The sequence below is a fragment of the Drosophila tropicalis genome, unplaced genomic scaffold, assembly GCF_018151085.1.
Source record: "Drosophila tropicalis isolate 14030-0801.00 unplaced genomic scaffold, ASM1815108v1 contig_878, whole genome shotgun sequence".
In the NCBI taxonomy this organism is placed as follows: Eukaryota; Metazoa; Arthropoda; class Insecta; order Diptera; family Drosophilidae; genus Drosophila; species Drosophila tropicalis.
Genome location: NW_027173374.1, coordinates 11,262,791 through 11,278,096, shown reverse-complemented (window position 1 = coordinate 11,278,096; position 15,306 = coordinate 11,262,791). Strand labels below are relative to the sequence as shown.

Genomic DNA, 15,306 nt, shown 5'->3' with positions numbered 1-15,306 from the left:
TGAAATGTAAACGATTTGTATGTATTCATTGACAACTTTTCAATGTAATACTTAGTTGCACTTGTTAAGCCCTCATGGGGTCAATGGTTACCTGGGGAGCAGCTGCCGATGAGTTGGAGTTGAATCGCATGTCGATGATGTCGTGATCCGATTTACATTGTCAATTTGTTGGATTTACCTATTTACTAGAAAAATTATGCATATTCTACTTTTGAATATGTATGTATGTATATTTTATAGTTTTCAGTATATTGAATTTGCATATGATTCAAATGGAATTCTCAATTTCATAAGTAATCTGAACATTTTCTGCATGGATATATCTATAAAAACGAAGCTGAGCAATTGCCATTAAAGAAATTCAAATTTTTTTTTTCTATTTGTTAGTCGGTTAGAGAATATTGCATATTCTTGACAAGAGAAGAATCATATTAACCGTCTCTCTTTTAGATGAGGATTCGATAATTATTGGTATGCTGATATGATTTTTAGTATTTTTTGCTTAATTTATTCAAATGAATTCATTGCTTAAACATAATGTTCAATCGTGATATAAATACTGGACCTCCAAACTTAGGACGGCATCAGTTTACTAGATTTAGTTGGAGAAAGTCAACATGCGATCCAAAATTGCTGTCTATCTGTGTATTATAGCCATCTTAAAGGTGGCATCTCTTTTGGCTGAGGATCCCAGCGGGGCAGACTACTCGTCAACATCTCCATCATTCAGTACCCAACCACAGTCAGGAAGTTCGCCAGCAAGTGCATCAGGAAGAAGCTCATTTTATGATGCTTCAAAAACCCGGATCAAACGATCACCCACAATTAAAAAATATCGACTTCAACGATATAACAAGCGCCATTTGCCTCGATATCCTTTGATCGGTGTCGATTTATAATATTTAATACGAAATTAAATAAAGTCAATATTATAAAGATTAGACAAAACATTAAATCAATCCGTGATTTAGGTTCGAATTATTGACTTTAGTTTTCATTGAACTGATGTAGAGTGGAAACTTTCGATTTATGTTCAAACATTGATTTCAGTGGAATTTTTCTATGCCAAAATTATTTGTTGAAATAAGTTTGAAAATTTGATTGAACAGCTGCAAATAGAGAATACTCTTTGAGGAAGATCGACATTTGCGAGTTTAATTCAACAATAGGCTCAGAGACAAAGATCTGTATTTGCGATTCTTTTTTAAAGCTGACATTCTATTGTTCTTTTTTTTGGCAATTGCCAAATCCAGACATTTAATTGTTTACCCAAACTAAATATATGGATGCCTATAAATAGTGGGCTCGGGATGAGGAAAAGACACAGATCACTAGAACACTCGACAAAAAGAAAGTCAATATGGGATCCAAATTCGCCATCTTCATCTGTATTGTAGCCACAATACAAATGATGTCTGTTTTGGGTGCTGATACACCAACTCCATCCGATTCATCATCGACGTCGCCCACAACGCCTCCATCCGACTCCTCATCGACGTCGCCTACAACACCTCCGTCCGACTCATCGTCGACGTCCCCAACTACACCTCCGTCCGACTCATCGTCGACCTCTCCCACAACACCAACTTCGCCGACCACTCCAACTTCGCCTACAACACCCACTTCACCAACAACTCCTCCGACGTCTCCTACTACCCCATCAAGCCCAAGTTCTCCCACGCCGACTCCCAAGAAGAAGAAACATCGCCGTCATTTTCGAATTCACAGGATCCACTATCAAGGTGTCAATCGACGTCTTCGTCGTAATAGGGCATAGACATGACATGGAATAACATTGCAAACTATATTAAAAAAATGATTAAAAATTTATAATAAACTAATTAAAGTAAAGTCTCTATATTGGGCCGACTTATTCAGAGCCATACTCCTTGGCCAAGTCAAGTCATCACAAGAATTCTACGAAGTGGTACGAAAAGTAAACACTTCTAAGCTCAAACTGACAATATTTGACGCCCCCCAAAAAAAACTATAGCCTCAAATTCGCTACTGGGTGCAAAATTAGGTAAAGCTTTCGTTAACAAAAGCTTTTGCCCACAAAATTTGGAAAACAGATTTAACGTCTTTAAGCAAGAACTTTTTTAAATTTAAAAAAAAGAAAATTAGATTGCCTCAAAGAAATTTATAGATTTTTTATATATTTTTGGGAAATCTGGTTAGAGATTGGGAAATGAAATTATTTGGCTTTGTTGGCCTCTACAAATTTTTTAATCAATAATATACCCTCCCAGTTCTCCTCCCAGCCAGGTGTGTGCTCCTTGGCGTTCTCATACCATCGTAATAGATTGGGATATGGACTTAAGTCATAGTCAATGACCTCAAAGGTGGAAATTGTGGCCAAGATCGAGATATCGGCCACACTCATCGAATCGCCAGCCACATACTGTTGGCCCTCAAGAAAAGTATCAAGCAATTGGAGTGCCGTTTCCACCTTCTTTATGGCAGCAGGATCGGCTGGCTTATTGAGCATCTGGGGATAGATGGCCTCAAAGAAACTCTGGAACAAAGTACCCATATCGAAGAACAAACGCTGATTGATTGCAGCACGCTGCTGCGGATCGTTGGGATACAGCGAGTCATCCTTGCCGTATTTCTCCACCAAATAGATGAGAATGGCACGCGACTCCCAAAGGGTGAATCCATCATCCACCAGTGTGGGCACGCAATGTTGGGGATTGATTTTCACAAATTCCGGCTTATATTGCTCTCGTTCCATTGTATTGACCAGAATCTTGTTAATGTCAACTCCCAATGTTCGAGCCAGCATAATAACAGCTCGACACGGGGCTGAACCAGGATGGTAGTAGAAATCCATGTTTAGTCTTCGAACAACTCGTTCGTAATGAGTTCCGACAGAAGTCAGTCGCTGCTTTTATAATGCCGCAGGCCTTCGGTCGTGTGGCCAAAAGAAAATTCAATTGCCTTATATGGGTTCTGATTGTTAGATTAGTCACAGGGAAACGCAATAAATGTCCAAGGAATAATTACTGTGATTATCATTTCGGGTTGGCCCTGATAATGACCATTAAGTAGCTTTTAAGGCACAGTGGGTCGAGAGAAAGCTTTCAAAAACTAGATTTAAACCTTTTAATATGGGTAAAAGTAATTGGAATTTAGAATAGAAGATATTATTTATATGTTAGTAAGGCAAAAGAGTGTGAGTGTGTCATATCATAATCATATTCTAACATGTAATTTACTTAAATAATGTAAGTACTTTGGCCACTGTTTTAGGCATAAATTTTCTGAAACTTCATTTATTTACGTAAACGTAGTACGTTGTCTTATCATTAGTTTAATTACTTAAATTGATTTTTTTATCGATCCATTCTTTGAGCAGCAGAAGGCCCTCACAGTTCTCATCCCAGCCAGGCGTAGTTTTCTGAGCATTTGCATACCATTTCTCCACATTCGAATACTTGGTAATATCAATGCCTGCCACAATGAAGGAGGAAACTGTGGCTAAAATGGCAATATCGGCAATCGTAAGATGATCGCCCGCCACATATTCCTGATTCTCGAGAAAACTGTTTAGGTAGAAAAACGCCAAATCAATCTTTTTGAATGCCTCGGGATCGGCGGGCTTTCTGCACAACCATTGGGGATAATAGTATTCGGCAAAGCTTTGCGTCAGGGTCCCCATATCGAAGTACAAACGCTGATTGATTACCGCCTTCTGCTGCGGATCCGTGGGATAAAGTGAGTCATCTTTGGCGTACTTTTCCACCAGATAGATTAAAATAGCCCGAGATTCCCAAACTGCAAACCCATTGTCCACTAGTGTGGGAATTATGTGCTGGGGGTTAATTTTCACAAATTCTGGCCTCAGAGTTTCGCCCTCTAGACTATTTAGGATAGTCTTCTTTAAATCGACTCCCACGGCCTTGGCTGCCATGAGGACGGCTCGACATGGAGGCGATGTGGGTAGATAGTACAATTCCATGATGAAATGTCAACTGAATTGTAATGGAGAGAGGCAAATGCTTTTATAATGAAATGGAAAAGTTTATCATTGCTTTGCCAGAGCAATATCATCAAGTGGCCAAAGAGAGATAAGAGACTGAGACTGGGAGAGAGTGAGAATGTGAAAGAGAAACATACAGAGAATAATTGTCAAGCTAAATATATTTAATCTATTGTTTATGTTAATGAGTTCCAGAGAGTGTACTACATCTATTTGGCAGCCTTCTTAGCATCAATCCAAGACTTCATCTGCATCAGACCCTCCCAGTTCTCATCCCATCCAGGTGTTATCTTTTGGGTGTTGGCATACCACCTGCTCACATTGTTGTATTTGCTGATATCGACGCCAGACACAACAAGAGTCGAGACGGTAGCCAGAATAGCAATGTCAGCCAGAGTGAAGTGTTTGCCAGCCAAATATTCTTGGCCATCGAGGAAAGTCTCCAGAAAGCCAAAGGCGGCCTCCACTTTCTTGAAAGCCTCCGGATCGGCTGGCTTACCAAAGCGGAACTGAGGTATAAAATACTCAAAGAAGGCATTGTTCAGAGTACCCAAATCGAAGTATAAGCGCTGATTAATCAGAGCCCTTTGCTGTGGATCCTTAGGATATAGCGAATCATCTTTGCCGTATTTTTCCACTAGATATGTGAGTATGGCCCGCGATTCCCAGATGGCAAAACCATTATCCACAAGCGTTGGGATCGTGTGTTGTGGATTGATCTTGAGAAACTCTGGCTTCAATTGTTCCCCTTCGAGGGTATTGAGAAACTTCTTGTTGAACTCAATTCCCAGAGCTTTGCCCACCATTAAAACGGAGCGACAGGGAGCTGATCCAGGCAAATAGTACAAATCCATTTTTTGAATATCAACAAACGGTTGAAGCAGCCAGCAATGAACTGAAATTTTTTGCTATTAAGAGCTGGCTTTTATAGACCAGTGAATCTCTTTCTCTTCCTCTCTTGTTTTTGTTTTTTTGGGGGGGACTCTCTTGGCATATTATTTTGGCACTCTCTGTATATAAAAGTTTTGTTTTTTAGCTGTGTCATTAATGTTTGTGATACGCATTTTGCTTGTGGTGAAATAGCTCAAATACCAAAATAATTGTTTCGACCCACCTCAAGTTTCTCAAAGATGTCTAACAGAGCGAGAAGTTAATATTAGCTAGGAAAAATCATTTATAGAAGTACTTCCCATTACCCGAATCACAACCTATTAAGTCAAAATTTACCACATATTAGATAACCAATTGCTGATAAAAGAACTTGTAACTTTTAGATCATTTGAATATAAACTTATTGCAGTTTTAGCCAAACAAATTACAGAACTTGGCACCTAAAATCAGATACTGCCGAGTTTCTACCATTAGTCATTATAATCAATGATCTTTAATAGTTGATTTGCTTATCTGTGAACGTGAATTCTGTTACCTCCAACGAATTGATAATAGATAAAGTAGTTTCAAGTAGCTGTCTTTAAAATAGACGGGTACAGACGACTACAAAAGCACTTTTTAAAAGTGATTTGGATATTTCTGTACCATATGTCGAACGATATCGTCATTTTGTCACTTATTTGAACAAATATGGAAGTTGAAGAGATAATTGAGCTCATTATACTGAAACCTGCTTTCTGTAGCTCCAAAAGTCCGTGCCTCAATGCATTTGAAGGGTATTCATGAGGTAATCAGAGCCCAATTGGCATGCTCTATTATTTCGTCACAGGAGTTCTATTAAATGAATCATATTTAAGTACAAACATTTCGGGAAATTCACGATGACATGCAAAATTTAGCCAAACAAATAACAAAATTCGAATATATATAGTATACAGATTGTATGTATATACCTAAGATATTAAGAGTCAAGAGAGCTTTGAAGTGAGCTTGCAAAGAGAAAAACAATTTGCCATATAAATAAGCTCCCAATGGGTGTAGAAATCTAGTTTACTTTGACAGCCACAAAGAGCGTATCCCAATCTCAATATGGATTTCTACTACTTGCCCGGCTCGGCTCCATGCCGATCAGTTATTATGCTTGGCAAAGCTCTGGGCCTTGAATTCAACAAGAAAATCGTCAACACTTTGGAGGGCGAGCAATTGAAGCCAGAATTTGTGAAACTTAATCCACAACACACAATCCCAACACTTGTGGACAATGGTTTCTCAATTTGGGAGTCTCGAGCCATTCTCGTTTATTTGGTGGAAAAGTATGGCAAGAACGATTCACTGTATCCCAAAGATCCTCAGAAGAGGGCCCTGATTAACCAGCGTCTGTACTTTGATATGGGAAAGCTGAATAAGTCCTTTGGCGACTACTTTTATCCACAATTCCGTTTTGGTAAACCTGGAGATCCAGAAGATTTAAAGAAAATAGAGGAAGCTTTTGGCTTCTTAGACACATTCCTCGAAGGTCAACTGTATGTGGCCGGCAATCATTTAACATTAGCTGATATTTCCATTCTGGCCACGGTCTCCACTTTTGTTGTGGCTGGAATCGATATTACCAAATATCAAAATGTCAACAGATGGTACGAAAATGCCCAGAAAGTTACACCCGGTTGGGACGAGAACTGGGAAGGACTGCTGCAGTTGAAGAAGATGCTGGAGACAATGTTACCTGCCAAGAAATAAAATCCATTCCATTCCCTTGATATCTACATACATTTAAAGTAATTTATTTTTATATTGAATAAACTTATAAGATGATTTTCAAATCAATTGTTGTTTCGAGAGTTTGGTACTTAATACATTTCTCAATGGCTAAGATGTTTAGCTAGCCATATACCCTTTAAATCGTGTTGATACATGGTTATACATAAACAATAAACAAATTGTCTCAAGTAAATGCTTACTATAGATTCATTTATTGTAACTTTGAATGATCGAATCGAAGATTGAAGAAATCAATGCATTGGATATCCAATGAAGGATACTTAGTAGGTAATAGATAGATAATAGTATTTTGGTCCAAACCGTTCAGTTCAGAATCTTATCTAGGATGTGACAACATTTTCTTTGTCGTTATTTACATTTTCTAATACTTTGTGTCCAATTATACAAAGTTTAATTTATTACAATTGTTGTCCATGAATTTGTTTTATTTCATATTAAATTATTTCTTTAACAATTAGGTTCTTTAAAACTAGTTCCAATTTTATTTGGCTGCTGCTGCTTTGGCTTCGAGGATTTTCTTCATTTGCAAGAGACCTTCCCAGTTCTCATCCCAACCGGGTGTCACCTTTTTGGCATTCGCATACCACTTGCTCACATTGTGATACTTGCTAAGATCAAATTCGGAGATGTCGAAGGTGGAAACGCTAGCCAGTATGGCAATATCAGCTACGGTCAATTGGCCACCGGCCACAAATTCCTGGGCTTCGAGGAAAGTATCTAGGTAATCGAAAGCTGCTTCAACCTTCTTGAAGGCTTCTGGGTCGGCTGGTTTGTTGAATCGAAACTGTGGATAGTAATACTCGACATAGCTCTGGTACAGTGTTCCCATGTCAAAGTACAGACGCTGATTAACCAGTGCCTGCTCCTTGGGATTTTTGGGATAAAGTGTGTCATCCTTGCCGTACTTTTCCACCAGATAGACGAGAATGGCACGAGACTCCCACAGGGCGAAACCGTTATCTACCAAAGTGGGGACTGTGTGCTGGGGATTGATCTTAACGTACTCGGGCTTCAGCTGCTCGCCCTCGAAAAGGTTTACCAACTTTTTGTTCAACTCAAGTCCAAGGGCTTTGGCAACCATGATGACCGAGCGGCAAGGGGCTGAACCGGGAACGTAGTAAAAGTCCATGTTAGAGCTTCAAGATTATGATCCGTTGTAAAAGAACAAACACAGACTACTGAATTTTGGTAACCAGGCGCAATAGCTTTTATAGCAAACAACACGTCAACAACTTTAGGTGTCATATGGCCACACAAACCTAAATGAATCAGATACCATTATCTATATGTTCAGGTACATATTCATTCACGATCATAACATTCGTTTGCTTATCGATGTTTGTTGGCTTGGGCTATCTTTTGTCAAATTAAAATATAAGTGCAATATATATATATATTTATATCAGCCAACACTGTCTCCCTTTCTAAGTGAATTAATTCATAAGTAGATATACTAAGAAATAAATCTTTAAAGGATTTCTTATGACTCACAGTTACTATAGTATGTATGAGCAATAATTCTTATAATATTATTAATTTAAATCAAAGTCTTTATTAATTTCAACATCTATTATATGCAGTTTGGCAGCATAATCTAGTAGGAGTATAAAGGTCAAAAGGAATGACTAATGTTGGCACCATTATCTATGAATCGAACTTGATTACCTACCCAAAAAAAGACATAGAACTTCAGGGAAGGGTGCCAATAAGTTTTTTTTTGCTAGTTAGAAATTACAATGCAGATAATCAAATAGAATGAAAAATTATAATAACGAGGTATCGAAGGGTATCCTCATTCGGCATTCCTTATAAATTGGTCGACTTTTTATAGTTTTCGAAAAGTGACAATCTCTCAATAAGGAAACTAGATACATTTTGGACTCTTTCAGGCATTTAATTCTATTGGAATTCTTTAAGAATAGTCCAAGTTAAGCTAGGAGTAGACAAAACTCAAAAACATGTAATCAAATGATTATGGTCGCCAGATATCAGACCAGAAAATAGTTGTTCTTCGAAGTTGAAGTTTTTTAATATTTTAAATTTGTAAATGACTGACTCATAATGACAAATTATAAATATAAATTCTGACCAACTTGAATATATGTACATATTCTTCTTTAACTTTAGGAGATTTATGTAATATTCCTTAACAAAGTCAGCTCAAAAGTACTTCAGTTAATAATAAAAACATTCGTATTAGGTACTCAATTTATAAATTATTTACATTTTTTTTTTTTTTTGTTATAACAAATTAAAGTTTGCTTAAGGTGGGAAATAAATTACTTCGGCTGGTTCGCCCTCATTTCTTCAATGAGTTTCTTCAGTTGCACAACACCCTCCCAGTTCTCATCCCAGCCGGGTGTGACCTTCTTGGCGATCTGGTACCATTTGTTCACATTTGTGTATTTGCTGACATCAAAGTCGGCGACCTCGAAGGTCGACACAGTAGCCAAAATGGCAATATCGGCAACGGTGAGATGACTGCCTGCAACATAATCCTGGCCATCGAGGAACTTGTCTAGAGTTTCAAAAGCACTCTCGACTTTTTTTAAGTCCTCAGGGTCGGCTGGCTTGTTGGTTCTAAACGGAACGATGTAGTAGTCGGAGAAGGCTTTGTTCAAGACTTCCAAGTCAAAGAACAGACGCTGGTTCACCACAGCCTTTTGCTGTGGATCCTTGGGATAGAGAGTGCCTTGCTTGTCGTACTTTTCCGCCAGATAGGCGATTATGGCACGCGATTCCCAAATAGCAAAGCCATTGTCCACCAGAGTGGGCACAGTGTGTTGAGGATTGATCTGCACAAATTCTGGTTTCAGTTGTTCCTTTTCGCGAGTGTTGACGAACTTCTTATTTAATTCCACACCGACTGCTTTGGCCGTCATAACAACGGAACGCATCGCCGGGGTACTGAAGGAGTGGTAGAAATCCATTTCGATATATGTATCTTCTACTTTGTGGTAGTGCTGAAACTAATGAATGCTTTGGCACAGCGACATGCTTTTATACCAAACCAAAAAGCACAAAATTGATATCTACAACAGACCCACAAAAAAGCACTTCTCATCATTAGAATGAAAAGCTGTGTCAAAGCGAATTCACTGGACTGGAGTCCCACATACTAAACCGTAATCTCTTGTCAAAATATATAATTAAATGAATGTATTTGATATATAATATATTCATCAAACTTTTGTTAAAAAACAAGTTCCTCTCATTAGCAAACTTTGTTAAACATCTTATCTAAAAGCAATTGATATGAAAAGCGAATTAGAGTAACACCAAATTACAACCGTAACCATTTCTTTTTATCTAATCATACATCTCCGCCAAATAGATCAAAATGGCTCGTGACTCGGATAGGACTATGTCATGATCCACGATAGTAGGCACTGTATGTAGAGGATTTATCCTGACAAATTCTGGCTTCAAGTGGTCACCGGCAAATGTATTGAGCAACTTTTTGTTAAATTCCACACCAACATCACAGATCGACAATTAGACGAAGAAGGAAAGTAATAGAAATCCATTTGGTACGTTTGAATAGTTGGCCTAAACTGAGTTTTCTACTTAAAGGCGGCCAAATATATATTGCCTTCACTGGAAGGGGAAAATCGAATTGTCATTGCTAATTGCCATGAGTTCGGAAAATGTGTGATGTCACTTTGATAACGATAACATTTTAGTTATGTTTCAAACATAATTTCCCTAACATTCTCAAACATAATCACAAATGACCAGCATAAATTGTTTGCGGCCCTAAAATCAAAGGATTTAAACCCCAACACCTGAGCAATATTTCTGAGTGGTTATTTTGGGTTACAATGACAATTTGATCTTTAATTTACATAAATTGGAAAAAGACTACATACTTGAATTTAAAATTACATTTGATTCTAACTACTTCTTAGATTGTTGTTGGTAGCTATCGAGAGCTGCTTTCATGTCGGTCAACGACTTCCAGTTCTCCTCCCATCCAGGAGTCACCTTCTTGGTGTTGTTGTACCATCTGTCCACATTCGGGTACTTTTTGATATCGAATTTGAAAATGTCAAAGGTGGAGACAGTAGCCAGGATAGAAATGTCAGCCAGTGTCAGTTGCTTGCCAGCAACAAATTCCTGACCCTCCAGGAAAATATCCAGGAATCCAAATGCTGATTCAACCTTCTTGAATGCTTCAGGATCAGCTGGCTTCGAATGAAATATGGGATAATAGTAATCCATGAATGACTGGTTCAGAGTGCCAATATCGAAGTATAGACGTTGATTCACCAACGCCCTTTGCTTCGGATCCTTGGGGTAGAGCGAATCCGTCTTTGCGTACTTCTCCACCAGATAGGTGAGAATGGCACGTGCCTCCCACAGAGCAAACCCATTATCCACAAGAGTGGGCACTGTATGCTGAGGATTGATCCTCACGAACTCAGGCTTTAATTGATCGCCTCGCTGGACGTTTAGAACTTTCACATTTAACTTGAGGCCCAAGGCTTTGGCTACCATCAGGACAGACCGGTTTGCGGAGGATGTGTTGGAATAGTAAAGATCCATACTGATTTAAGAAGATTGTTGTGTTCGCGTTGAAACTCGAAGCGTAAACTGAATTGGATAGGGAGACCCCTCAAATATTTATATCAAAATGGTAAAACTGCTCGTCACTACAATTACAAACTTAATGTCATAGGTAACCATTTATGGCTAATCATTACAAGCAAGTCATTGGAGATTTTGTGATAACAAGAATGGAACATTCGACAACATTCAGCAAACATATCCACCCGGCAAAAACTAATAATTCTATGAAGTCATTGGACAAAGTGATAAAAAGACAGCTAAGATCGAATTTAATTTTTCAGTCTCTCAGTCTCAGTCTCTCTTCCAAATGAATGATTCTTTTTCTAATTTTGGCAACAATTTATAGTCATTAGTATCTCCTTACATCTCGTTCAAGATCATGTTTCTTGTTTATCTTTTTGGCAAATCTCATTATTTTATAGTAGATGCTTCACAGGGCCTTCTCTTCAAATCCTTGATTGCTATTTGTTGGCTCTTGGCTGAGTCTTCCTTTAGAGCTTCTTTTTATTTGTATACAACCCTTAACCTTCTTTACATAGACAAAATTGTAGTTTATAGACAACATTTTTTGGCTGCTGTGTAAGTTTATTCAAATATTCATATTAATGTTATCCCATCCATCAAAGGTTACTTATCTTTGGTTAATGTATAGTAGAATTTATAATGTATTATTAAAGTATGAACTGATTTGTATTATTAAATCAGTTACAAAGACTATTTCAATGTAAAAAGGCAACCACTTGAATTGGTCAATTCTAATCAATTTGAATCTAATCAAAATATACAACAGAAAAAAAGAAAGAAAAATAACAAGTTTACTCGAATGTATACAAAACAAAATGATATAATTGCCGGCTGAACGAGTGTATATAAGGCCAGATAGACTGTATGTAGGAATCTCCATACTATTTATATAGAAGTATATAGTATGGAACACATTAGTATAGAAAGCTTTTGATATCTCAATGCTCTTAAAAGACTTCTCTTTACATATTCGGTATACATATCTCTTAGGTTGGTTCTGACCGATGACGCATGAATTGCCATTGGCAATACTCTTAGCCCGACTCTTTTACTTCCATGAAATGAACTACTTCAGTTGAAATGAGGTTTTGACACCGTCCAACCTCAGTCCAGAGACAGTAAACAAATCTCCATGTCTATGGATGTCTATACTAATATACTGTATTTATTTATTTTCCCAATTTGTTTATTTTTAGTTGCTAAATAAAAACAATTCGATTTGGTTTTGTCGCCTGGCCTGACGTGTACTTAAGCAGAAACCAAAAGTTCTGCGAGATTGTTTATTTATGTATTTTTTGCCAAGTCATGGTGATAGTTTACTTGCGATATTGTGAAACTGATAAAGTTGATATAGCCATATGTATATAGAGAGACACGAAAGCCATTTTATGCGAATGTTCGAGAAACTTGATGAATATTTGTTTGAATTTACCTAAATTTTAATTTAATATTGAGTTAGAATTATGAAGTATGACCCTATCATATTATCCTTATTTAATCCTTCTCAATCTCATTAAATAAAAGGGTATGGATTTCTAGTGTTTTCTATTCCTCTTTTGTCATCTTTTTAATCTTATAAAACTAAGTTATACATAGGTCATTGTACGTTCATGTGACTGCAGAGTTCCTGTAAGATTCAAACTTAACTTAATAAGTATATCCTTTATAGGCTTATATGTCCAACTCATTTTAGTATATGCAAAATATTGTCAAGTGTCTATAAACAACAAAATGCCCAACCTGTTCCTAAGCAAATAGAAATTATATTCCATCCAATCAAATGGTATGATAATCACTACAGAACAATTCAAGGTCTTCAAACTATAGAAAGCCATGTATCTTATCTATTATATTTGCAGGTGTGGCATCTGTTGATTGCTCTATATCTAGCTTTGTTTTGTTTGCAATGTATCAAAATACATAAATTTAGATAAAAGTTACAATAAAACTATGGGGAGAGATACTTTTTCTTAAGAAAGAACATGTAAGTAAGTATGTACATATGTAATTGATCAAGTTAAAGTTGGTACTAAGATGTTTGATAGAACGACTTTGTTTTAGTCTTGTAATAGCAGAAGGAGAAGTGAACGATCGCGTATTAATTCCGATCAATAATCAAATAAACTTCTAGAATTATATTTGTTTGGTGGATATGTTTGCTAAATGTTATCGAATGTTCCATTCTTGTTATCACAAAATCTCCAATGACTTGCTTGTAATGATTAGCCATAAATGGTTACCTATGACATTAAGTTTGTAATTGTAGTGACGAGCAGTTTTACCATTTTGATATAAATATTTGAGGGGTCTCCCTATCCAATTCAGTTTACGCTTCGAGTTTCAACGCGAACACAACAATCTTCTTAAATCAGTATGGATCTTTACTATTCCAACACATCCTCCGCAAACCGGTCTGTCCTGATGGTAGCCAAAGCCTTGGGCCTCAAGTTAAATGTGAAAGTTCTAAACGTCCAGCGAGGCGATCAATTAAAGCCTGAGTTCGTGAGGATCAATCCTCAGCATACAGTGCCCACTCTTGTGGATAATGGGTTTGCTCTGTGGGAGGCACGTGCCATTCTCACCTATCTGGTGGAGAAGTACGCAAAGACGGATTCGCTCTACCCCAAGGATCCGAAGCAAAGGGCGTTGGTGAATCAACGTCTATACTTCGATATTGGCACTCTGAACCAGTCATTCATGGATTACTATTATCCCATATTTCATTCGAAGCCAGCTGATCCTGAAGCATTCAAGAAGGTTGAATCAGCATTTGGATTCCTGGATATTTTCCTGGAGGGTCAGGAATTTGTTGCTGGCAAGCAACTGACACTGGCTGACATTTCTATCCTGGCTACTGTCTCCACCTTTGACATTTTCAAATTCGATATCAAAAAGTACCCGAATGTGGACAGATGGTACACCAACACCAAGAAGGTGACTCCTGGATGGGAGGAGAACTGGAAGTCGTTGACCGACATGAAAGCAGCTCTCGATAGCTACCAACAACAATCTAAGAAGTAGTTGGAATGAAATGTAATTTTAAATTCATGTATCTAGTCAATTTTATATAACCACTACCAAACAAACTTATCAAGTAATAACAAACACTTTTTGTATTAATTTATATTGGCTTTGACTGTTTCGTGGTAGTGAAATGGAAATTATGTTCTGCTCACGGGCTTGTAAGCCTCAAGGTCTTCAAACCATAGAAAACTATCTTATCTGAAAATTTTTGTAAATAACATTCTACACTTTTATCTATATATGTATGCATGTAGATTTTGTGGTATACAAAACAACATTATCTAAAAATCTATGTACATAATACCCACTCTGACAATTGTTGTTATTCATTTAATATAAGAGCATTTTTTGTTAAGAGGTTTCCCCTTAGGTGTAGCTCCAACTCTTTGGGATTGGATCACTCTTTGCTTACCTGAGATACACACACAATCTTTGCCCGTTCTCTTAGCCATTTTGCTGATGTTTGTTTCTCTCATGAGGGTTAACAGCTTTTGTTTATGGCTCTATATGATTCAGTATAGCCTAAAACAATTAACATAAAAACATATACAGATCAACATATCTATATCTATGTATAAATTTGTATTATTTGACTTTTGTTTTGCGGGGTTTTACGCATGTGTCACGCAGATTCAAAGGGGGGATTACCTCTCGTTCAGCAAGTACCTATATGTATCAACTTCACCGATTGTTCTGGAAGTTAGCCAAATGGGAGTTGGCTCGGAGTTCTCGGTGTAATTTTACAAATCATGGTGATACTTTTCTACGCACGAGCATTGTGAAATTGATAACAAAAGGCAAAAGCGTTTTCATTGAAAATTCATTTGCTCGTAATCTATCTACAAATCGGCATAGATACAAAAAACCAAATTCACTTTACGACAATGCTCACCGGTTGTTGGTATGTGGCTTTCAAGGCCCCCAAATTGTGGGATCTATATATGTGGGTAACCAGGCATGTGTGTTAGTGTGCTTTGTATTGGATTCTACTTAGCTTGGACAAGGTCATCGAGATAGTATAAAATAATTGGTCTTTA

At 37.4% G+C, this 15,306-nt stretch overlaps 9 protein-coding genes across 9 annotated transcripts; 3 read left to right on the top strand and 6 right to left on the bottom strand.

The window, feature by feature from the left end:
• The first annotated feature begins 1,360 nt into the window (after positions 1 to 1,360).
• LOC137583854 (adipocyte plasma membrane-associated protein Hemomucin-like) lies at positions 1,361 to 1,777 on the top strand. The gene has a single exon (XM_068299005.1). The coding sequence runs from the start codon at positions 1,361 to 1,363 to the stop codon at positions 1,775 to 1,777; it is 417 nt and encodes a 138-aa protein (XP_068155106.1).
• Positions 1,778 to 2,189: 412 nt separating this feature from the next.
• LOC137584261 (glutathione S-transferase 1-1-like) lies at positions 2,190 to 2,833 on the bottom strand. The gene has a single exon (XM_068299575.1). The coding sequence runs from the start codon at positions 2,831 to 2,833 to the stop codon at positions 2,195 to 2,197; it is 639 nt and encodes a 212-aa protein (XP_068155676.1). The 3' UTR covers positions 2,190 to 2,194.
• A 413-nt stretch (positions 2,834 to 3,246) lies between these two features.
• Positions 3,247 to 3,963, bottom strand: LOC137584231 (glutathione S-transferase 1-1-like). Its single transcript, XM_068299521.1, has one exon. The coding sequence runs from the start codon at positions 3,959 to 3,961 to the stop codon at positions 3,314 to 3,316; it is 648 nt and encodes a 215-aa protein (XP_068155622.1). The 5' UTR covers positions 3,962 to 3,963; the 3' UTR covers positions 3,247 to 3,313.
• A 162-nt stretch (positions 3,964 to 4,125) lies between these two features.
• Positions 4,126 to 4,858, bottom strand: LOC137585686 (glutathione S-transferase D2-like). The gene has a single exon (XM_068301570.1). It carries the CDS (start codon positions 4,834 to 4,836, stop codon positions 4,192 to 4,194), a length of 645 nt encoding a protein of 214 aa, XP_068157671.1. The 5' UTR covers positions 4,837 to 4,858; the 3' UTR covers positions 4,126 to 4,191.
• A 1,082-nt stretch (positions 4,859 to 5,940) lies between these two features.
• LOC137585684 (glutathione S-transferase D2-like) lies at positions 5,941 to 6,693 on the top strand. The gene has a single exon (XM_068301568.1). The coding sequence runs from the start codon at positions 5,963 to 5,965 to the stop codon at positions 6,608 to 6,610; it is 648 nt and encodes a 215-aa protein (XP_068157669.1). The 5' UTR covers positions 5,941 to 5,962; the 3' UTR covers positions 6,611 to 6,693.
• Positions 6,694 to 7,038: 345 nt separating this feature from the next.
• On the bottom strand, positions 7,039 to 7,812 carry LOC137585685 (glutathione S-transferase D2-like). Its single transcript, XM_068301569.1, has one exon. It carries the CDS (start codon positions 7,779 to 7,781, stop codon positions 7,134 to 7,136), a length of 648 nt encoding a protein of 215 aa, XP_068157670.1. The 5' UTR covers positions 7,782 to 7,812; the 3' UTR covers positions 7,039 to 7,133.
• Positions 7,813 to 8,925: 1,113 nt separating this feature from the next.
• Positions 8,926 to 9,607, bottom strand: LOC137584673 (glutathione S-transferase 1-1-like). The gene has a single exon (XM_068300186.1). The coding sequence runs from the start codon at positions 9,580 to 9,582 to the stop codon at positions 8,932 to 8,934; it is 651 nt and encodes a 216-aa protein (XP_068156287.1). The 5' UTR covers positions 9,583 to 9,607; the 3' UTR covers positions 8,926 to 8,931.
• A 942-nt stretch (positions 9,608 to 10,549) lies between these two features.
• On the bottom strand, positions 10,550 to 11,220 carry LOC137583853 (glutathione S-transferase D5-like). Its single transcript, XM_068299004.1, has one exon. The coding sequence runs from the start codon at positions 11,195 to 11,197 to the stop codon at positions 10,550 to 10,552; it is 648 nt and encodes a 215-aa protein (XP_068155105.1). The 5' UTR covers positions 11,198 to 11,220.
• A 2,375-nt stretch (positions 11,221 to 13,595) lies between these two features.
• On the top strand, positions 13,596 to 14,317 carry LOC137585687 (glutathione S-transferase D5-like). The gene has a single exon (XM_068301571.1). The coding sequence runs from the start codon at positions 13,619 to 13,621 to the stop codon at positions 14,264 to 14,266; it is 648 nt and encodes a 215-aa protein (XP_068157672.1). The 5' UTR covers positions 13,596 to 13,618; the 3' UTR covers positions 14,267 to 14,317.
• Positions 14,318 to 15,306: the final 989 nt, after the last annotated feature.